General features: G+C 37.2%; 1 protein-coding gene across 11 annotated transcripts in view; it reads left to right on the top strand.

The window, feature by feature from the left end:
• DST (dystonin) overlaps window positions 1-23,468 on the top strand; it is a 311,102-nt gene that overhangs the window by 172,425 nt on the left and 115,209 nt on the right. For 10 of the 11 annotated variants that reach the window (XM_054822953.1, XM_054822944.1, XM_054822945.1 and 7 more), the window contains 12 exons: window positions 284-467; window positions 1,370-1,527; window positions 1,857-2,035; window positions 2,257-2,395; window positions 3,217-3,410; window positions 5,664-5,826; window positions 6,522-6,605; window positions 6,700-6,807; window positions 7,558-7,656; window positions 18,904-19,038; window positions 21,549-21,637; window positions 22,322-22,457. In XM_054822953.1, coding sequence (XP_054678928.1) covers window positions 284-467; window positions 1,370-1,527; window positions 1,857-2,035; window positions 2,257-2,395; window positions 3,217-3,410; window positions 5,664-5,826; window positions 6,522-6,605; window positions 6,700-6,807; window positions 7,558-7,656; window positions 18,904-19,038; window positions 21,549-21,637; window positions 22,322-22,457 — 1,668 coding nt within the window. Of the gene's footprint in view, window positions 1-283; window positions 468-1,369; window positions 1,528-1,856; window positions 2,036-2,256; window positions 2,396-3,216; window positions 3,411-5,663; window positions 5,827-6,521; window positions 6,606-6,699; window positions 6,808-7,557; window positions 7,657-9,206; window positions 10,812-18,903; window positions 19,039-21,548; window positions 21,638-22,321; window positions 22,458-23,468 lie in introns of all 11 variants that reach the window. The other variant, XM_054822942.1, reaches the window with a different exon arrangement.

Here is a 23,468-nt window from a genome sequence, read left to right as displayed (position 1 = left end):
TTGTTGCTATATGGCATAAGATGGAGAAATGGTGTCCGATGTAGGGTTGGCTTAACACAGCCCATTACTGGCTTTAAAGATGGAAAAGGATTTTATAGTGAGTGGAAACTATCACCTGTCAAGTGGATTCCAGCTTGGGAACAGCAGGCTTTCAGATCCTTGATTCTTTGACTTTACCATCTCAGTAATCGGCCAGTATTGCTTTTTGATAAAAAGCACTACAGGGAGCAGTGTGAGTGATGCATCATTGCTGACTGTGCCTTGGGTTTATAATCTGTTGCAGATAAAGACGATGCTGCCAGGTGAACATCAGCAGGTTCTGAGCAATTTGCAGTCCCGCTTTGATGATTTTGTGGAAGATAGCCAGGAGTCCAAAATCTTTACAAGCTCCGATACAGCACAGCTGGAAAGGGAAGTTAATGTTTGCAAGCAATACTATCAAGAGCTTCTGAAATCTGCAGAAAGAGGTAAAACTTTGCTGAGAACTGTAGAAAGATGTCCTCATGTGAGAGATTGTAGTTCTTGATAAAACTTTTCTCTCTGCATACAAGCTGTAGTGAATTCCCCATTTTATCATATTGATATTGTTAATGCCCCAGTTCTTCTGAACACATAGGCATCATTTTAACAATGTGCACAATTGCATTGTACAGAATCTCTAAGTTTTTTTAACTTCGTATATATTAAGCTATGTAAAAATATTGATGTGTTACTTTATATAAAGAGGGCTACAAAAAATTTTACACCCTAGAATTTATTCTGAGTGTTATAGCTCACTGTTTAGTCACGCCTTCCTTGTTTTTGAATGCTGGAAATGCAACTTGATTACTTCGTTGAGTTCATAACAGAACTTTTTTCACACTGTTAAGGCAAGAAAAGTGTCCTAGATATTTTACTAGCTCCACAGAAAGCCTGTAGTTACAGCTGTCTTTATTCTTAAATACAATAAGAACAGAAAGCTAAAAATATCTGTTCTGATTTACTGTCAACTAATGACTTAAATAAATACAGTAGGGCAAAGCTGATTACTGCATTAGCATGATTTACTGTAGTATTGTGCCTGATATCATCTGAAAGAATCGGTCACTGAGTTTAGTGGTGTCTGCACAGGGATGATGCCTGTGCCTGGATGAATGGTCAAAGACATGCTAATTTTTCATGTGTGAGGAGGTGAGCTAACAATAGCTAAAATTTAAGCATTCCTAAAATTTGCCTTATAGCCAAAATTGCGGTAGAAACTGATGAGATTTCAGCCAGTCATGAAAAGACCTGTGGAATAGTGACTTTATAAAAAGTGTTTCATGAGAAGACATGGTGAAAATGACATGATGGCTTTGTTTGCCAACATGTGCTTTGTTTCTTTCAACAGAGGAGCAGGAAGAATCTATTTACAATCTGTACATCTCTGAAGTCAGAAATATCAGACTACGGCTGGAGAGTTGTGAGGAGCGGTTAATACGGCAGATCCGAACCCCAATGGAAAGGGATGATCTACATGAAAGTGTGTTTAGGATTTCAGAGCAAGAGGTGAGCCTTTGAGAAAGGCTGTTTTACCTAGGAAAAGAGTTTTATTTTAAAACATATAGATCCAGATATTTTGAGTGTAGCCAGGAGGGTTTGTGGTGCACCTTGAAAAGACGAGTCAAAGATTAAGTTTGTGTTTGTGAGAAAAAAAGATGCCAATAAAGGGCAACTCTGTTAGTTTCCCTCTTGTGCATATGTTCCTTTTTAAAAATTTTTGATGGTGTCCACGTGAAACAAGCAAAGGAGAGCACCCCTGTACTGATAATGATATGTGGTGTATACATCAGGTTGACATAGGATAAAAGCACTGTCAATCACCTTTTATTTTACAGAAACTGAAGAAAGAACTGGATCGACTGAAGGATGACTTGGGAGTCATCACAGATAAATGTGAAGAGTTTTTCAGTCAAGCTGCTGGTTCACCTTCAGTCCCTACTCTACGCTCTGAGCTCAATGTTGTTATTCAGAACATGAACCAAGTTTATTCCATGTCTTCCATTTATATAGATAAGTACGTAATAGGCCATCTCCCATCACACATGTTTTAGTTTATAGTTTTCTCTTAAAAAAAAAATTAAAGATATTAGTATGAATAATACTGATCGAGGAAAAGGGAGTTAACATTTTAACATTGTATAAAGGGGTACTCTGTGACATGAAAAGGCTGAAAAACATTAATGTGTTAAATATTGTTATTGATGGTTCAGTTAACAGGAGATTACTGTTTTTCAGATTAAAAACTGTAAATTTGGTGCTGAAGAACACCCAAGGAGCAGAATCATTAGTAAAACTCTATGAAACAAAGTTGTGTGAAGAAGAGGCAGTAACAGCTGACAAAAACAATATTGAAAATCTGATGGGTACATTAAAGGTAAGAGTTGGCTGGTGCCTTTTCATGGGCAAATCAAAAAATAATAGGAAAATGATCTGTCTTACAACACCTGTTTTGGTTACGCTGTACTGTATAGTGTATCAAAAGTTAGCTTGTATATTTGGAGGAAAGTCTGTATTAGGATTGACATCTCAGAAAAAAATGGCAGCTTTGGAGCATTAGGAATTGGATAGTTTGTATGCACATTCCTGCTGTTGGGAAATGCCTTGAAGTATCTGAACTTCCAAGAGTCGCACTTGTTAGTGCTGCAGTAAGACTTACTTTTTTTGGTCTTCAAAAGGTAACATATGCTTACAGTAACATAAATATGCTGTTATATAAATGTGGCCACAGTAACATTCCTGCTACTGCTATGGTATACCACTCAGGGTTTCCTAGGAGGTTTGGCAGGTGTCTTTGAGAAAGGGTAAGATTGAAGTTCAGCATTTTTTGTGTGCTGTATGTACCTCTTTTTAATATTGCAAATGATGAGTAGTGCTTTTTTGTTAGATAGAATGATTGGCATCTACCTAATGATTTTTCTGAAAGCCGTAGTTTGTAAGATAAGTGTGTTAATTTGCTGTGTTTTGATGTGTTGTGGGGGGGATGCTGTCACTTGGAATTATTTTGCAGTTCACAGCTAATTAGTAGCTTCAGACCCATTCTGCTGTCATTCCAGTGTTTAAGCAACCACAAGTAACATACTAATTTAAATATTTTTCGTTTATTCATTTATACATTTTACTCATGCAAAATACTCATTTATAAAATAATGTCATAATTTAGAAGTAATTTACAACTTATCATTTATCACATACTAGCAATGGAGATCTGAAGTAGATGAGAAAAGACAAGTGTTCCATGCCTTAGAGGATGAACTGCAGAAGGCAAAGATGATCAGTGATCAGATGTTTAAAATGCACAAGGAACGTGATCTTGACTTTGACTGGCATAAAGAAAAAGTTGATCAGTTAGCTGAGAGGTGGCAAAACATTCATTCACAAATTGAAAATAGGTTTGTATAATTTTTTATTATAATTTGTTCATGTTTTATGCTGGTTTTGTTGTTTCTGAGGAAAAATAATCGGAAATGAATGTTAAAATAGGTCAGAATAGTTTACTGAACTGTTTGTGAAACGTGCTAAGATCAAGGATTCTTACCTTTTCTGTGCTGTTGACAGCATTGTCTTACCTTTCCACAGGAAATGTCTGTGACTATTGAGCACCAAAAGATTAACAAGATACAGAAATTTTATTTACTCATAACTTACTGGGACACAGTAGAGATAAATTGTCTTTTTTCTTTCAAAAAAAAAAAAAAAAGCCTGCAGAAATGGCTTGCTGCCCTATGGAAATTCCATCTGTTTCTCCACATAATTAGGTCTGACAGGCTACACTGATGAGCTGATTCATCAGTTATGATTGGATTTATGTTAACTTACTTCTAATGACTCAAGTGCTAAGTCTGGAAGTCTTTAGCTTCCATTGACTTCTGTGATAATTATGCCGCCATAACTTTTGGTGAAGTGACAGTATTTTCTTTTGGTGTGCAACTGTTTTCATGCAGCCTCAATATCCAGTTGAGATGTTGCTGTAAATTCAGCCCTTCAGCGTTACTGTCATGATGATGTCGGAGAATGTTGCTCAAATACACATGCCTACACAGATGTGCAGATACAGCAGAACACACCCACCCGTAATTCTGAAGGAGATGTCCATACATAACATTTACATTCCTTTACATACAGGAAACCAAACTGTAGAGACTGAAGGAAAAAGTATGGGCAAGTTAAGGAAGTCTGTACTATACAGCCTGAATTTATTGCTTTTAAAATTTACATTAGTTTGTCATTATAGATAACCTGAACAAGAGCATCGATGATAGTGCTGTTGATGTAAAAGTTCACACAACAACCTTTCGCATTTTTGTCCCCCTTTTCTAAGGGTGAATATCCATTCAGGTCCAATACTGAAGTTATTCACTTGTAATTAACTAATCTAGTAGTCTCTATTTAATGTTGCTGGAAGTTAAAAGGAAGATGGGCAAAAGCTGACTCATTTAAGGCTGACTGCCGAATGGCTAGCTTTAAATCCACCTCAGATTTTTCATCACTTAATAGTATGATGTAATTTAAATGATAAATCAGTAGTTTTATGAGGTACTGAAGTGTCCTTATTTCCTCAGAGGGCAAACATGAACCACATGCTGTCCTCACAGGACTGTAGCCTGAATAGAATATGTTGGAAAATGGCTGTTAATACTTAGTGGCTTCTAGTGTAAATAGGACAGATTGTGGTAGTTGCAGCATGGAGCTGTAAACAAGCTGCTTTCTGCAAATGTTTGCTCTGCTGCTTCCTAACAGCTTGACACTGATGATCATTATACAAAAAGTATGTACAAATATTCGCTGCAATTATCACGATTCTTTCTCTTTTTCATGGTTATTAGCTTTAAAACATGCTTAAATTTGAAACCTGAGCAATACGGTTTCCTTTGCTTGCTCTTTTTCAGTCTCCTTTTGACATCTTGAGAACACCACTAGAGTGATTCAAAGTATTCATTCCAAGTCAATCTATAAAAAGTTGTTTAATAAGTATGTTTATGCTGCAGTGTTTTGTAGTGGTACTTTGAAGTAACAGTATAAGGATCATAAAAGAAAAACTGTCAGTATTCTCATCAGTATGGAAACCACTTTCAAGAAATACACAGTGCTCTCTTTTCAGGTCAAAAACATGATTTAAAAATGGACTTACAGGATCAATTGCTTTCACACATTAGAATATTTAAAGGCTTTAGATTTTGTGTAACTCCTGTTGTTTTGTGAGAGGCATAGAGATTATAGGAACCACAACTTCAGCACAGCCCACTCCTTCCTGATTCACATAGGTCACATTCGAAATACTCTCACTTCTTATGACAGAATTAATTGCTGTTGCAGAGCCCTCCCTCTTGCTTGGGGTTTCCTGTGCTCATGGAGGTTCAAGCAGTTCAGCTCGCTAATAAGGGATATATGCAGAGTTTGTTCTGTATTAGGATCTGTGCTGGGTGTCGTTTATGACAAATGAGAAGGCTTCATCAAGCTGGGAATCCTGGTGTTTGAGAAGTTCATTTAATCTTTAGTTAGTGTTTTTTTAGTATGTTTATAGCGTGAGTTATAGCAGAGCTAATGCATCCAAAGCCTTTAAAGCTGTATTTGGCTTAGTGTTGTACTTTTTATCTTTAATATTCATCATCTCCCTTTTGGCTTATCTTGTAAAATAAAATCAGGTTGCGTGACTTAGAAGGTATTAATAAATCTCTGAAGTATTACAAAGATACTTACAATTCTTTGGACACTTGGATTCAACAAGTGGAAGATACTCAACGGAAGATTCAAGAAATCCATCCTGAAAATAGCAAAGCATTGGCTAAACAGCTGAACCAACACAAGGTATGAAAGCGATCTCTTTGTAGGAAAGCACTGCTGTAATTACCGAAGAATTAAAATGTCAGTTTAACCAAGTGGATGTCAGTCTTATTTCTTCATATGAGGTGCTTCTATCCCTCGTCCCTTACTCTAAAATTCCAAGTCATCACCGGCTTTTATGGGTTTATGTTTATATATAATGCAGGTAACACCATGAATATATCACTTACTGACTTACTGCCATTTTATAGACCAGATTGATTTGGTCCTCAAAACTGCAAGAAGAGCAAAACCTTAGAGAGTGCCAGAAATTCTGGACTTGCCTTATTACATCATTTTTTTATTCAATACTGCTCTTGATATTTATGGATGTAGAAATAGTTTCATGGAAGCAGAAATAAACTCAACAACTGTCTCCTGCAAGAAGGAAATATGGGTTAAATAAGAGACAGAATAACAAATTATATGCACGAAATAGTATGTTCCTGATTTCATTTTAAATTCACTCACCAGCTATTAAACTTGGCAGGGTTTTTTCACTACTTCTGTACTGTAAGCCTGACAAAGCCCAGGACATAGGCTTGAGCATACAATTACTTGTACATACATGGAAATGAGCATAGTATGTAAATTCATGATGTTAGATAAGGTAGAAATGCTCATAATAATAGTAATACAAATAACTTTTTAAGATGAAGATGTAGATTACTATTTTACAGATGCTGGTTTCTGAGATTGAAATGAAACAAAGCAAAATAGAGGAATGCCAGAAGTATTCAGAACAATACTCAGCTGCTGTGAAGGTAATAAATAACATTATACTTAGAATCCTTTTTTTTTTTTTAGTGTCAGTATCATGTGGAATGCCAATCATTTTGTGTATTTTCTCTTTTACAGGACTATGAGTTGCAGACTATGACCTACAGAGCTATGGTTGACTCCCAACAAAAATCTCCAGTGAAACGCCGAAGAATGCAGAGCTCATCAGACTTCATTATTCAAGAGGTAAATGGATATCTTATGACAGGAAAACGTGGGGTGCTTTTAGTCTTTGCTTAAAACAGTGAACACAAGAATGGGATGTAGGATTTATTAATGATTAAATAGAGTAACCCAAGCAAGATTATATAGATGTGTGTGTATATATATCATGTGATAAATAATTCTGTTGGTCATTATGCACTATTTAGATAATGAGACAGTATATTGCTGTCGATAAACAAAAGTATCACAAATTATAAAAAGCTATATGAGAAACGTACCTCAGTAAAACTATTTAGAACTACCTCTGGGATGGATCGTGATCACAGTAAACAGGGGGAGCTTTCATTTTTGCTATGGTAAAACTTACCAGATCTGGACACTTTGACAGATTCCAAGGCAAATCAGCCTCATTTGGGTGGGAAAGATCAATCTGTCTCCCTGCTAACCGTTAGAGAGAGGAATAGTGACCAGCTCTGCTTGTCCCTCTTATAACCTGTTCTTACAGGGGGGAATAATGAAGTGACTGTGAAGTCAAAACATTGTCTTCTGTTCCTCTTCCTTATGGATCTCCTCCTAGATCCTCAGGATTTATTTGCGCAAGTGCAGCCTGTTGATCTCATTCAGCTTTGGAATCAAAATTAGAACTTTGGATTCCACAATCATGATTTTGGAATCAAAATTGGCATAGGTTCTAGAGTCATTTTTATCACTTCTTTGAAGGTTAATGGAGTGTTTCCCTCTATCTCCCCCCTGCCCCTTGTTTCTCTGCAGTTCATGGATTTACGGACTCGTTATACTGCCTTAGTAACCTTGATGACCCAGTACATTAAGTTTGCAGGTGACTCTTTGAAAAGACTGGAAGAGGAAGAGGTAGGTCATCACCTGGCACCTAACCAAGCAAAAAGAACAGCTAGGCAAACAAAGAGCAATATACCTGTTGGAATTATTCACAAAGTTAGCAGCAGATATGAAAGACTAAAATTCCTTGTGTACCGCACTCTATACAGGAATGTAGGAGTGTTAAATTACACTATTATCATTCAGATAAGCAAAATCCGATACCATCCATACATTTTACCACTCCTTTCATCTAGAAGGATCACATGAATCACTAAATTCTGATGGAGATGTAGTTACATACAGTACTTTTTAATACTTTAATATTTTAGGGCTTGATCTTTTGGATAAATACAGACATTAAGATAAGGGCGTGAATGCACCACTGATATCCTGTGTAGGTCGTAATATTCCATAGTATACATTCTGGTCCACTTAACAACATATAGAGGAGTTCTTTAAACAGGGAGATGCGATGCCCTCTTAATTAATTTCTGAAGTTTCTTTGACATGTTTAGATTTTTTTTCCTTCTGCGTTTCTACTGCATCGATTCCTTGTGGTCAAACAGCATTTTATTTATGCTTAGTGTTGAATCTTGTTAGCAAGAATAGGTTACTGAAATTGAGCAGACAAATTACTCAAAGTACATGCTTGCTGCAGAATCAACCTTCCAAATAATTGAGAAAAAAACACTTATAAATTCTTTACTTTCTTTTGAAATGTTTCTCTCTGAAAGACATCATATAATCATTCTTTAAGGACTACAGTGTTTTAGTATAATACAGTGCATACCTCTAAAATAATGCCCATATTAAATGTAGTCCTATACAAATTACATAAAATTGGAGAATACTCTCATAAGGGTATAAATTGTAATGTGGTTATTGCAGAAAAAAAACAGAGGTTTTTGTTTGTAATTCTGGTGCTGGCTTTGTCTTTATTAGCTTTTCTTGCTATTGAATACCTCTGGGCAAACTGTAACACTAACAGCATGTATCTTGGTGCGTCATGAAGTGGTGGAGCATATTAATGGAAATATATAATGTTTGTTGATAAGTAGCCATTATAACTGAGGTTTTAGTATGACTAATAATGCTAATGGTATCAAGGATAAAAAGTGAAACAACAGGAATTGAAACAAGGATCAAGAAACCTGTGAATGCTGTCAGGCTTCACGTTCCTCAAGAGCAAATGGAATCTTCTAAACTCTTTTGAGTTTCAGTCTGCTCTGAATCTCCAGGAGTGCTTTTCTGGAAATCAAACACCCCCCCATCTTCCATCCTGCTCCACCTTCTGGCAGTCTTCTAAACCTAAGTCGGTTTCCAGTCTCAAAGTGATTTGATGGCGTTTTCCTTCGTAATCAGGGTAGGAAATCAGAAAATGAATAATCCTTTTCAAAGAAGGAATAATAATATTTTTCTTCTGGGGTCAGACCTCTGAAGTCTGTGATTGTTCCAAGATTTTCTTCCATGCCAGTCTTTCTTCCTAACTCTCAGTAATGGCATTAAGAATGGACAGAATAAGGAAAAAATAAGATGCTTTCCATGATATCTCAATTTAATCCATATACTGTCGTGCTCAGAGCTTTCCAGAAGAGCGTGAACTCCAACAACCTGTGAAGTCAGCTGAAGTTTTTCAACATTCGAGATGTAATGAAGCTGTTGAATTGAGAGAAGAAAACACACCTAATGAAAGCATGATGTATGTGGAATATTTGCAAAATGATAACTCTTCCAGTAAACCTAAACACACAGAAAATAAATTGGAAAATAATAGAAGAAATTTAGATGTAGACAGATATGGTAAAATCAAAACTGATAGAACATTAAAGCAATTTTTAAATTTCAGTGGTCAAGAAAGTAGCATTAGTGACAACAGAGGAAATAAGCTACATACAGAGCAAGAGAATTTAATGGAGTTTGGTAATCAAAGTAAAGAAGAAGAAAATGGTAGAAAAGATTGTTTTGTTTCAGCTGAGATCTGTGTGAGTGTGAATGATGATCCTGGTGAAACGTTAAATGAGAAGATTGTTAATGGCGAGAGACAGAAAACAGTGGGAGTATCAGAGAAGTTGCCTGAAGTGGAAATGATACACAAAACCACAAGAAAAAAATTCTCAAGAAAGGCAGGGAGTGATGTTTCAACACAGGAAGAACATGAGATGCAATCAGAAACTAATATTCAGCTAACAACAAAGAAAGATGATGTTACTCCAAAAACTGGAAAGCATGCCCTGGATATCAGCCCATACAAGCAGCAACATTTTTCACCAAGAATCCATTTTGAATGTCAGCATAAAGAACATTGCTTTATGGAAAATAATAGTCATAATACTTTAAACACTGAAGACAGAGAGTTTCAATCGTGTGGTGAAAAACGTGACTCTCTTTCAGCTGTAAGAGATGCAATACCTTTAGAGAAAGTTGCATCCGCTTCCAGAGAGCTGGCGGTGCACAGTGGAAGTGAAAAAACAAAATTAAACTTGCAATCTGTGAGCAATCCAGCCGTTTCCGGTAGTGGTGAAAGGGATGCAAATGAACTGCACAGAGCATCTCTGGATAAAAGTTACTTCATAGCAGGAAACAAAATCCTAGAAAAATCAAATTTAAATCCAAATGAGGCCAAGAGTACAATGCAAGAAATGTTGACTGCTTCTTCAGGAAATATTTCAGAGAATCAGTATGCAGCAAAAGTCTCTGAATCTTATCCATTAGATTTGGAAGTATCACCAGTGCAGAATGATCCAAGTTCAGGTACAGAATTGTTAGGAAATGCTGGTGATTTAATTGCAAATATAGCCTTCTCAGAAATTATTTCTGGAGGAGAGGATTATTTTCCATTATCAGAACATGGATTAGCAAAAAAGCTTTTGAGTCGTGATGAGAAAGTAAGTGAGAAGAAGATATCCCAGGGTAAATTTTATTGTTTGGACAACATAAATATAAGCACGAAGCAGCGAAGTGGAGAGGGTAAGTTAGAACAGGGTCAGACATGTAAAGATTTATTGCTAGTTGCAGAAATGGACAGTAGAAATAAGGGCCACAGGACAAAGGTACTTGGAAAAAACACTGAACTCCAGCAAACATTCTGTGAAAAAGCGGGGAAAAAAACCTCACTTGAAAAAAAAGAAAAGCAAAAAAAAAGATGCAATGATAATGAAGAGAAAAGGAGCACAACTATTATTAAGGTACCAGAGGTTTTATGCAATGCAAATGAAACAGTTAATTTAAGAATGATTCTAAACCAATCCAAATCAACATTTGAATCTCAAAATACGTCAAGGTCAAGTGATTTAAAGTTGATTGAAGATAATTTAAATTATGAATATGCTAATGATATATTAATTATGGTGCATTTTGAGATGCTTATATTTTTTAAGTTCTTATAAATTTATTTTTATGTTTATTTTTTATTACTACTTAATTACCATCCTTTTCTCCTCCCAGCTGATGCTCAGCCATGTTGATTAGAAATAGTGGAAGCTAACAACATATAGTTTGTGACTGTATCTGTATTTTTAGTTCTTCTTTTTCAAGGATAACACATTAGATTTTGTGTCTGTGGGAGCATAGACATAAACAATGTTTTGTATCCATTGGGATCTGTTCAAAATTGTGACACAGGGAAATAGAGAGGAACTGAAGAAACTGCCTTTGCATTAGCCTTTTAGGAAATAAGTTTCATATATCATATGAAAAATCAAGTAAATCTGGTAAATTTGAACTAACCCAACATTTTGTTTATTTGAAAATGTTGCTATAATTACCCTTCATGCCATGTTTGTATGATCATAGGAATATAGGTGTGTTCTTACCTCATGTTAGCTCACATTTGGTAACTAACACCATAATAGTGGTAATGAAGACAAGGTATGTATGGTTTCAACCATATTATTACTGGTGAATACACATCTTGCTTTAAGAGTTTCCCTTGATCTGCCAACGTACGGACACTATTAACCAACACGTTTTCGCTAGGATTTTCTTAATTACAATGTTTATATTTCTAACTGTGTCTACATTGCAGAGCAGCCATGCTCTTACCAGTCCTCCAGCTGAGCCAGTGGCGGCACTGGGACTGTGGAGCACGCTGTGGAGCACAGATGTACTGGGGTTTTGATACTTCTCTTTCTGGAGTTGGTGCATCTTGGCTCTAGCTCTAGATACCATTTCTTTTCTTGGAGGGGATTTCCAAACTTCTCTTGTGTTATTTTTGCTTGCAAGCTTAAAATGCTTCTTCCAATTCCTACTGAACTGATCCAGAAATGGTAGGCCACTTTCTCCTTGGGAATTCTTGCACGTAATGTTTGGCTCACTGTTTGCTCTACCTGTTTGTTTGGAGAAAAAGCATATGCGAGCTGTTTGACGCTGCTTACCGCTAAGAGGCATCTGACTGAAGTGAGAGGCTTCAGGACTTCTTTACTTTGTGGATATCTTTATGAAGGGTTTCATATTTGGCTAATGGTAACTTCCTGAAGCCTTCAAGAGAAGGTGATGGTGGTGGGAACTGCTCGTCCTACTTTCTGGACATACCGTGTAGATATGAGTAAGTATTTTCCATTCTGCTTTTCAAAGAGCCTAACATGTTTCATATGCTGTACTACAAAAAGTACATTCTGACTTATCTCATTCTTTCACAGGTTTTAAAGGCTAAGGAAGCATCAGTACGTGAGGCATATTCAGATCTAATGGCACAGCAAAATAGTACAATTGATGAGAACAGAAAACTCATGGGAAAGGTAAAAACACTTGAGGAGATGTTGGAGGATATGAAGAAACAAAAAGTCCAAGTGGAACAGGAGCTCCCTAAAGTGAGGGAAGCTGCAGAAAAAGAGCGAAAGAAGCAGCAAAAGGACATGGAAGAGATCTGTCTTCAGAAGACGAAGGCTGAGCAAGAGGCAAAGCAGTGTCGTATAGATCTAGAGAGCATTGAGAAAGAGAAAGCAGATGCAGAGCAGGAGTTGGAGAGTGTAAGGCAGCTCATTTTTCAGGCAGAGACTCAAAGAACTATACTGGAAGAAAACCTCCGTGCTTTTCGAAATCAAATAGAAGAAAGCACTTTTACTAGAAGAAACCTTGAAGAGCATCTAAGAAGAAAAGATACTAATCTCCATGATTTAGAGCAACAAAAAAAAACCTTAATGCAGGAGCTGAAGAAAAAAACAGAAGGAGAGGAGAAACTTATGAAACTGATAAAGCAAATGGAACAAGATCTTGAATTTAAAGGGAACCTGTCAGAAATAAAGCTGCAAGAAAGAGAGAAAACTGAAGCCAGAAGGAAGGTTGTTGAAGGCAGGTACTCTATAACTAGAGAAACTTCTCTGCTGACTTCCATGGCTGGGCAGGGCAGCCACTGCAGGACTGATTCTGAAATTACAAGTTTCCGGAAGAAACAAGAAACCAAAAAAGTAGAAGAGCTTAAACAGAAGATAGATGAGCTGACCCTTGCTAACAAAAAAGCTGATAGAACTATTAAAGACCTGAAATATGAACTGAATGAAATTGAGCTTCAGAAATCATCAACAGAAGAAAAGTCTCGTTTATTAAAAGAAAAACTAGATAAAGTCAACAGTGAACTTAAATGCTTAAAAATTAAGTTGGAGGAAAAAGACCAAGTAGAGCAGGGATATTTGCAACAGTTGAAAGAACTGGACAGGCAGCTACATAGAACCACAGGTAAAGCTGAAGAGGTGATGCAAGAAGCTATAGATCTTAAGAAAATTAAGATGAACTATCAGGAGGAGCTGAAATCTGTTGAGCAAGAAAAGACACAGCTAAAAAGAGAAGTAGAGGAATTAACTAGATTGCACACAAAAACTGAAATCACTATCAAACACTTAAATTCACAAATTGATTCTCTTCAGAAAGAGAAGCTGGCGGCTGAACACAGAACACGGTCATGCAAAGGAGAAGCAAATAATCTTCAAGACCAATATAATAAAATTCAAGAACAGTTGCTTCAAAAAACAAAAGTAGAGAAAGAAAACCAGCAGGAAATTCAGGTGCTGAAGAATGAATTATCCAAAAGTAATCAGGTGTCAGAAACATTGAGACAAAAGATAGAGGACCTTAATAAATGGAATGCTGAAACAAAACTACTGATGAAGCAAACTGAGTCTGAATCAGAGAAGATGACTTTGGAAAACCAAAGTATTCAGAGGAAAAATGATGCATTAAAAGCTCTAGCAGATGGTTTCAAAGAGCAACTGCGTACAACAAATGAACAATTGCACAAGCAAACAATAATTGAGCAAGAATTCATATGTAAAATCAAAAGCCTAGAAGTTGAACTAGCAAAAACAAAAGACTTAGCCAGTGAATATAAACAAAAATGTGATAAACAAAGTGCTTCCTCCCTAACCATTGATCGGGAGGTTAAAAATCTAAGTGCCCAAATGAATGCTCTAACTATGGAAAAGAGAGTGAGTGAGCAGAAGATACAACTACAACAAGCTCACATACAAGAGCTAAGTAGTAAATTAAAAAAATTACAGGATGAACTCCATCAGAAGACTCTGGATGAACAAATGGCACGCAAGAAGATGATTCTGTTTCAGGAAGAATCCATAAAGTTTAAACACTCTGCAGAAGAATTTCGGAAAAAAGTTGAAAAATTACTGGAATCCCATAGCATCACAGAAAAGGACATTTCTGGCATAAAACTAGAATGTGTTGCTCTTCAGCAGGAAAAGCATATGGCTGAGGAAAGTATCATGTTGTACAAGATACAAATGGAAGATCTGCAGGAAAGGCTTAAAAAATGTCACGAACAACTACAGCAAGGGAAGCAGGCAGAAATGGACTATCACCAGAAGTGCAGGAAACTTGAGCAAGAATTGGAAGTGCAGAAGCGCATGGTTGAGAGCATGAAGCAGAAAATGGATTTGCAGGTCAGAGAGAATGAACACAGGTTTCTTTTGTTTCAGAACGAAGTTCAGCAAAATAATAATCTCCAAGATTCTGGATTTAAATTGAGCTGTGAGAGAAGAGGAAATGATTTCAATTACCTGAGTGACACCACCACTAGAGAACGTGAACAGCTTCCTCCACATGCAAAATCTAGCTCACCTTTGCTGAGGCAGAAACAGGAGAGATCAGGTTTTACATCTGATCAAACAGAAGGAAATACATTACACGTGAGTGCTGATGATACGATACCAAGAGAGGTGCAGTTCCAGATGTCAAGAATAAACCAATCACTAGAAGATTCAAGCGCACAATCTTTTACAGAGTTTGTTTCTGAAACAAGTACGCAGTTCCAGATAACTTTTGATAAAGCAGGCCAAATCTCTGGAACATCAGAAAGGGACAAACTGAGAAACAGGAACCTACACAGTTCCAGACAAACTATTAGACATGGAGAAGACACAAAACATGAATTAGGAGTGGTAAAACTGCATCCCTTGGAGGTACACACTACGTTTTGTAAGGGTTTGCCTTCCTAGTGCTGGTTTTTACTATTCTATTTGTTCATTTGTTTGTTTTTAGTTATACTTTTCTGTATTCTCTCTAATGTTTCTTAAGTTCTTACCTTGGTGAAGGGAACCCCTTCATTCTTACATGACAGAAAAAGCTTTTCATTAGACCTTTGTAGCAGTGTGTTAATATCTAAGAAACACATTATTTTAAAAGTTTGTGTTGGAAAAGGAATTCGCATACACCATTGTATCATGATTGGTCAAAATAAACTTTGATTAACGGCACTAAATTCCTGTAGTAACAAACAACAGTTATTGTTGCTTAGTCTAGTCATATTCCTGTTATTGAATAAGTAGAAATGGCAAATGCGCTTTAGAACTCTAGCTATCTATATTTCTCTGCTCTCCAGTGCTAGTAGCAGTTCTCCTTTCTGGCTTACATTCAAGTTCTCCCTTTTGTTTCTCTGGTGGTGGATTTAGCAGTGAGTTATGTACAGCATAGTTCTGCAGATGTATTTCTCACTGTGTCAAAAAAATTCCTGTTTACAGATAGTGAAGAACAAGCAGTATGACATGCATGTTGAAGTCACAACATTAAACCAAGAAAATGACAAGACTTTTGGTAATGAAGAGAGAATGTTTGAGGGATACAAAACATCCGAAGGGTTTAGGAAAGAAGACTTTGCAAAGATGAGCTCTTTCTTAGGGGAAGAGATTTTGAAAACTGTTGATGATGCTACTCAGTTGGAATATTTTACAGAGGAATATGATGATATTAAATTTCAAGGCCTCCGACATGATGTAACTGCCAGACAGTTGACCGAAGTTAAACTTTTAGACAGGCTCACAGTTGAGCAGCTCCATTCAGGGCAGAAAACTATTGATGAGATTCAGAAAAGTCTTGAAAAATTTTTAACTAAACCTACAGCTATAGCTGGGCTGTACCTTGAATCCAGCAAAGAGATACTCTCTTTTGCTTTAGCAGCAAAGAGAAGAATCATAGGAAAAGCATTGGCATTAGCATTTTTAGAGGCCCAAGCAGCTACTGGTTTCATCATTGATCCCACAACAGGTCAGAAATTCTCTGTCGATGATTCGGTGGTTAGAGGGCTTGCAGATACTGAATTCAAGAGTAGACTGCTTGAGGCAGAGAAAGCTGTTTTGGGCTATTGCTGTTCTGGGAAAGTGATCTCTGTGTATCAGGCTATGGAAGCTCGACTCTTAGAAAGACAAAAAGGTAAAAATATCCTTGAGGCTCAAATTGCAAGTGGGGGGGTCATCGATCCCGTAAGAAGTGTTCGTGTACCTCCAGAAACCGCCATGCAGCTTGGCTTGCTTAATAACACAATTTTAAAATTTTTACATGAACCTTCTAGTAATGCAAAATGTTTTCACAATCCAAATAACAGGAAAGCTATGTACTACTGTGATTTGCTGAAAATGTGTTTGTTCAATGTAAGCAGTAAATGCTTGGTGCTTCCAGTTGGTGAAAGGAAAATAAGCAGCCCATCAGCAGAGAAAAGTCATAAAATTTCTGTAGTAGATGTCGAAACAGGAGCTGAAATGACTTCATATGAGGCTTACCAAAAAAATTGTGTTGATAAAGCGACATATCTTGAGCTTTCAAAACAGGAATTCGATTGGAAAGAGTCTACATGTTTTGACTCTGATGGGAATTCTTTTCTTTTACTTACAGATCTTAAAACTGGCGTACAGTTCAATATCGAGGAGACCTTAAATCAGGGTAGAATTGGCAGAGCATTAGTCAGTAACTATAAGGATGGTTTAATCACAGCTAATGAGTTTGGTGATATTTTAGTTAGCAGTTCACAACCAAATAAAGATTTAAACAGTCCTGTTGCAGGGTTCTGGCTTTCTGAAACCAATGAAAGAATTCCAGTCTTAAAAGCCTCACGCAAAAACTTGGTAGATAGAGTTACTGCCCTCCGATGTCTTGAAGCTCAGGTTAGTACAGGAGGCATAATCGATCCATTTACTGGGAAAAAGTACAGTGTTTCAGAAGCTTTGCAAAGGGAGTTAATCGATGATGGTTGTGCCAAGCAAATCCAGCAGTGCGAACTGATCTTTACTGGGATCATTCACCCCGTAAGGAAGACAGTTATGTCAGCTGTTGAAGCTATGCATTTAAATGCCATTGACAAAGAAATGGGCATGCGCTGCCTGGAGTATCAGTACTTGACTGGTGGGTTAATAGATCCGAAGTCTCATTCCAGATTAACAATGGAAGATGCAATTAAGAATGGTATTATTGACGCTGTCACAGCTACAAAGATAAAAGATGAACAATTGTATGTTAAAGTTTTAACATGCCCCAAAACGAAGAAGAAGTTAACCTACAAAGAAGCTTTAGAGAGAGCTGTTTTTGATTGCCACACTGGGCTGCGATTGTTAGAAGCAGCTCAGCCCATGAAAACGGGAATTTCCAGTCTTTACTATAATTCATAATGGAACAAAGATGTTAGTACTCATTTGGGAGCCTGCTTTAAAACCCATTCAAGTCAAGGTAAAGATCTGTGATGGCCTTTATGGAAAATCATAAATGGTGTTTTCTAACATAATCATGAGTTGCTGTAAAACTAATTAGTACAAATCACTAATTAGTATGAACTGCTAAAACTGGAATTAGATATTACGTGTTACAAAGTTGAAATATATAGATAAACTTAGGCAGATTCATAATTTCAAAATGCAGACTATGTGATCAGTCTTTACCCGAAGGCCTTGTCTGACATTATTTACATGTAGGTAGTGTAAATGAGAAGTTATGCTGAGGTTGGTGAAGATAACGTTAGTGCAAAATGGGTAGATTTAGGTGAGACAAGAATCAGATTCTTATATAAAAATGGAAAGGGATTGCCCATTTTGCAACTGAAGACAGTGCAGTATTTCATGTGACCTGATACTTCATTTAATATTATATATCTGTTTGCAGATATCATTTATTTTACAAAAGTGGCAATAAAGGATACAAGGGTTAAATCTGCAGTCCAGTACACGTGTATGCATATGTAATTTTTCTCACACTGATATTTCATTAATTTTAATGGGCTACTCACATCATAAAGTTACATATCCTAATTTTTTCTCTCACTTCAGGTAACTTTTATTTTTTTAGAATTATTTTCATGCTCTAATAGGCAAATGAATTACAATTACATGTCAAACTAAAAAAAATCCATTGAAATAAAATGTTTTAATTTTTACTTGTGATACGTGGAAGAGCTTAAGCATGTTTTCTAAGTATTGATAAATCACAAACTACTGACAGGTTGTACTACTATAAAAAGAAATATATTTTCCTGTGGAGAAAAAGATTAAATGTCTCAGTATTTTACTTCCATTGTTCTTGTTTCTGTAGACATAAAAGCAGTGTATTCTTCCTAATTGTAATTTAGTAAGCCATGTGCATAGATGGCAAAATACTAATATCCTATGCTGGCTGTACATATCCACACCCTGAGGGTAATGCAAAGGCAGCAATTCAAAGATACTTCATCTGCAAATGTTGTTTAGATTTTATCTGCTGAGTAATGGCTGGGAAGCTATGCTTTTTCTTAATATCAATCATTTTATAATGAATGTACATGTGTATGAATAAGCACCGTAATCATAATTACAAATCATTTGAGGAATTCTTTTGTTAATGTCTATAATTATGTGGCATTTTTGTTCTTGCATCAAAGTGTCATAGTAATGCATGTGGTGATAAATAAAAAGAAATCACTTTATGTTTATGTGATACTATTGCCATTGTGGTAGAATTGTGTTTATGTGGATGTTAATGTTAAATGTTCCAACAATTTACATTTATGTGTCTTTTACAATTCGCGGTGCTCATCAGAAATCAATGGAAGAAGAAAAGAAGGAACATGTTGAGAAAGCTGGGGATTTACTGAAATGGGTATCAAACCTCAGCAAGACACTCAGCAAAGAAGAAGGAGAAAAGGCTGAAAAGACAGATTTGCCTAAGCAGCAGGTACACAGATGTCTTCTGGTAAAATACCACTCCCTCTTTTTAGTTTTCTGTGTTGATTAAAATGACAAAGTATTCCATAAATACTTTTTTTCTCCAAATCACCATCCACATTTTGCTAAAGATGTAATGTCACGTTTGGTTGTGAGTGGAGGGTTGGGTAAATGAACATCAATGTTTAGGGCCACAAACGTTACTCAGGAGGAGGTGCAAGCTGCTTTTTACAGGTCTGGCATGTGATGTATTCTCACACTGCAAAATGTCAGTTTAGAGAAACTAGACCCTGCACACCGTAACTCAGCCTTTGTAGAGGGACAGTGCACCCCGGCAGGACGGCATTTTGTAGGTCTGGCCCCTTGTCCTGAAATAATAGTTCCGTGAGTGAGTCTGGTAACTTCTACCTTGGCACCAGGAAGGAGAAGGCTGGCAGGAGGGGCCTGAGGGCCAGGTTTCTTTTTATTTGCTTTTAAATTTATTCTGAGGGAATACAGCAGGTGTTGACTGAGACCTCTTTATTATCATATTAGTCCACAGGCTGCTTGAGTATTTAACAGGCACATTGTCGTTGCGTAGAGTTGTAACTCTGACCGTAAATCTCCACCTGTGAAGTTTCTTATCATTTCTAACAGCTCCCCTGCTAGGCTTGTCCCACAAAATAGCTTAGTGATACCTACAAAGATTTTACTGGGTGAAGGTCTGCCTGCACACGGAGCAGCAGAGGGACAGAGCGATGTCTTTACCACATTGCTCGATACAGGACTGGATGTATGGTCATGCAAACATGATTTTGGCTCTCCTGGCAACCTATTCCTGTGGTTTTATTTTGGCCACGCATGCTGGAGCTGGTTACAGCCACTGGAGCAGCGTGTGTGTAAATCAAGCTTGCTGTCAGGCAGGCTGGCAGTCCTGATGGCCACCGGTCCCAGTGCATGGCTTGTTCACAGAGGGGCTGTGCTAGTTCTGGTACTGAGTTTGTCCCTGTGCCTATAGGAGGAAGTAAGTTTGTATTGATTTGAGCATATCAATTAATAAATCACTAATAGTTAGGATCAGGATTTGCAAAATCATTCAACACTGGTCTTTTTCTGTCCTCGTTAATGACAACAGTGCAAGCCTTTGTCAGCATTGGGCCAGTGCTTACCTCGTTAAAGCATCTCAGCTTACTGCAGCAACTATGGGTGGCATCTTCCCCATCCAGCCTGAGCCCTCAGCGAGTAACCTGTGAGTTAGCTGCCTTGGCTTCCTCCGGCCTGTGGGAGCTGGGTTTTTGCTGAGGGTGTTTCCTTCCCTTGTGAAACGTCCCGGCAAGGTAGCGGCACCCTCCAGAGGTGCCTGGTTTTATGTCTCCACTGACTAGCACAGGTGCCTTGACAAGTTTTGTAGAAACATGTAGACTAGGGATTTGATAGCTAACTTTAGCTGAAATACATTTCACAGAGAGGTTTAGGGTTGCTGTGGGGTATGGCCACAGAGCGGGTGGAGAAGCTGGTGCCAGTAGTGATGGGGCACACACAGCAGCTGCAGCGATGCCAGTTCCATGAGCAAAGTGGAGCTCGTGATCCAACCTGCTTACCTCAACCTGCCCACATTGCTGTCTTGTGTAGTGCATACACTGGTTGCTCACTTGGTTTCTGTCCAGGCAGCACAAGTGGTGGGATTGTGGCTTGTTGGCGGTGATTGCAAAGGGAGATTGTGTTCAAGACAGCGTTCGTGCTCTTTGACGTGATGCACACAGGGACAGAATTGGTTGTGTCCAGATCCAGGTGAATGTAGGGCCCAAGCACCTTGCTACAGTTCTCTTAGCACCGACACTGAACGTGCATCGGGCTTGCTAATGAAGTCCCAGATTCCCCTTTGATACTTTCCCTTTATTTATCCAAAATGCATGCTTTTCTCTGAAGAGACTGCAGGCAGTTTCTCAGAAAAGTTAAAATATTGAATACTCGCAAGTTCCTCTGCCAGAGCACGTGCTTTAGTGGGGATGACACGGAAGTGATAGCAGGGAGAATATTAATACACAATTCATTTTTTCCAAGTGTCTGATGCTGCATTTGTCTCCATCATTGAATTTCATGAAGGTCTGTGGCCTTCTGGTATGTTTTTTTTAAAAAGATTCTCTCTCTCGTCTTGGTGAGCAACTTCTTGAAGGTGAACATTGTGCAGATATCTTTATAAAGCTGCTTCAAACTGTGCCAACTATAATAAGTGGGTTTAAATGATTGGTTAATTGGCAAACAAATAACATTTTAAAATGAATTATCTTTGTCTCACCCAATAGTTTTCTAATACAAACCGCATATTTAAGCAAAAGGTGTAGAACACGATTTATCCGTATGTGAATGATACAATTCGATAGTAAATGATATTGCTGTAAGAATAGATGGTATTTAAAGAAGAAAAAAACCAAGTTCTTACACTATTGAGTATAGTCCCACATAGAAATACTATGTTGTTTGTTTTTCTTTTATGTATGTGCATAGTGAAGTCTTGAACACAGGTTGTTCATTTTTCAGGTTTCCCTGGATGAAATGTCAACCAAGAAAGAGCAAATAGCTGAAGCTCTGCAGACTATTCAGTCATTTTTAGCTAAGCACGGTGACAAGTATGCCATTTTTTATTTTCCAAATAATTTAAATTAATTGAATCGGTATGTAATGTTTGCTTAAAAAGAAATTACATCCTCATAGTTCAAATTACATTTCACCTACGAATGTCAGGTTTTTTCTTTAATTTTACAATTTCATCTTCCCATTTGGGGAATCTTGATTCAGTTTTGTTTATTTCAACAATTTGGCTAGGTTTATATACCTCTGGTCAGCTTGAAAAACATCAGATAGTAATTATCATTCAAAGTCAAAATAATTAACAAATTAGTAGTAAATTAGTACTTGCACTGTATGTGACAAGTTTGTTTCATCTGTGTCTGAAACCAGACTGTTTAAGATATTAAATTGCTGAGATATCTCATGACTCATTGCTAGCTATGTTACCAGTCTTGACTGGTAATCAGTAGACAAAGGCACGTGCAAGTGTTAAATGCTTCAGCGGTAATTCAAAACAAATTCTAGATAAACGTAGCTTCTTTTCCTGAATTACTACAAGCAGATTGTAGCTTTCTCAAACATCCTCATAATTAGGCTCTATTTTTTTCAGACTACTTTTACCAATTTCCCACCCCTCCCCACCCCCTTTTTTTTTTTTAAGTAAAGGTAAGCAAATCACTCCCTGCAGGCTACAAATTACTCAGAGATCTCCTTCCTCCATCTTTCTTTTTTTTTCTTAATAGAATGACAGACGAAGAGAGAAATGAAATGGAAAAGCAAATCAGGTCCCTCCAGGAGAGCTACAGCTTGTTATCCAATGAAGCTTTGAAACAGCTGCAGGAAGCACAGTATCTGGGTGATGAAAAGATGGAAGAAAAGGTAACAAGATCGAAACTTACATTTCAGTCTCTTTTGAGATTTACTGCATGGTTTTGGAACCGCACATGATCAGTAAAAGAAGAAGCTGCAATTAACAGTGTGTAAAGGAACTTGAGATTTAATTGACCGAAGGTTTTGTGTATTTGCTATGGGATTCTGTGTGTGACCTTACCTGTGCATATGAACATTCTGCTCATCAGATTTTTTTGTGAAGAGTCTTAATAATGTGTGCCTTGCATGAAGAAAGATAAACAAATCATTCATCTCTTAACTCTTCTCTTAAAAGCCATTCTTTGACTGCTAGATAAGTCTGTGTTTCTGCTGCAAAAATGACACCATAAAATAACATGTTAATCTCTCCCATATATCACTCAGAAATGTCCTAGAAGAGATCTGCTTTCAATTTTGCTTAAAATTTGTCTGGATATGAAAATGGGAGCACATAACGTGATTAGCTCTGAGACATTACAAGTACATTTGTTAATGGATCTTAAATATGGAATTCTCAAAAATTATGTTGCAAATCAGTGTTCTCATATACACATAAGAGGCAGTGTCTGTATAATTAGTTCAGATAATGTTGCCAAACTGACTTCATGCTTTCCATGCAAACTAAGTGCAATATTTGGTGCTGGAGTATCTGATTCCATATTGAGTGTATATACAGAAGTGCTGTATGCTGTAAACATGAATAGCATGGTGGTTTTGAATCACATACTGTTTCCGAATATTCTAACCTTTCACAGACATTTCGAGCATGAAAATTTGCCTTTCAGGTATATGTTCTATTTGCTCACTCTGCAATCATTTCTTCTATTGTCTTTCACTAACCCTATTATGTATGCAAAGCATAGGTTTTCAATTGACAGATGCATGTTGATTTTAAATCTTTTATCACATCGTGTGCTGTTGAATGACTGACATAGATCACTTGCGCATTTGAGCTGCTAACATTCACAGCATTCCTCCAGGCCTGGTAAGTACATGTTTTTATGCTTATCATGCATTCAA

This window comes from Grus americana, chromosome 3 (assembly GCF_028858705.1).
Source record: "Grus americana isolate bGruAme1 chromosome 3, bGruAme1.mat, whole genome shotgun sequence".
NCBI lineage: Eukaryota > Metazoa > Chordata > Aves > Gruiformes > Gruidae > Grus > Grus americana.
Note: the sequence above shows the minus strand (reverse complement) of the source record. Positions and strands in the feature narration are given on the sequence as shown.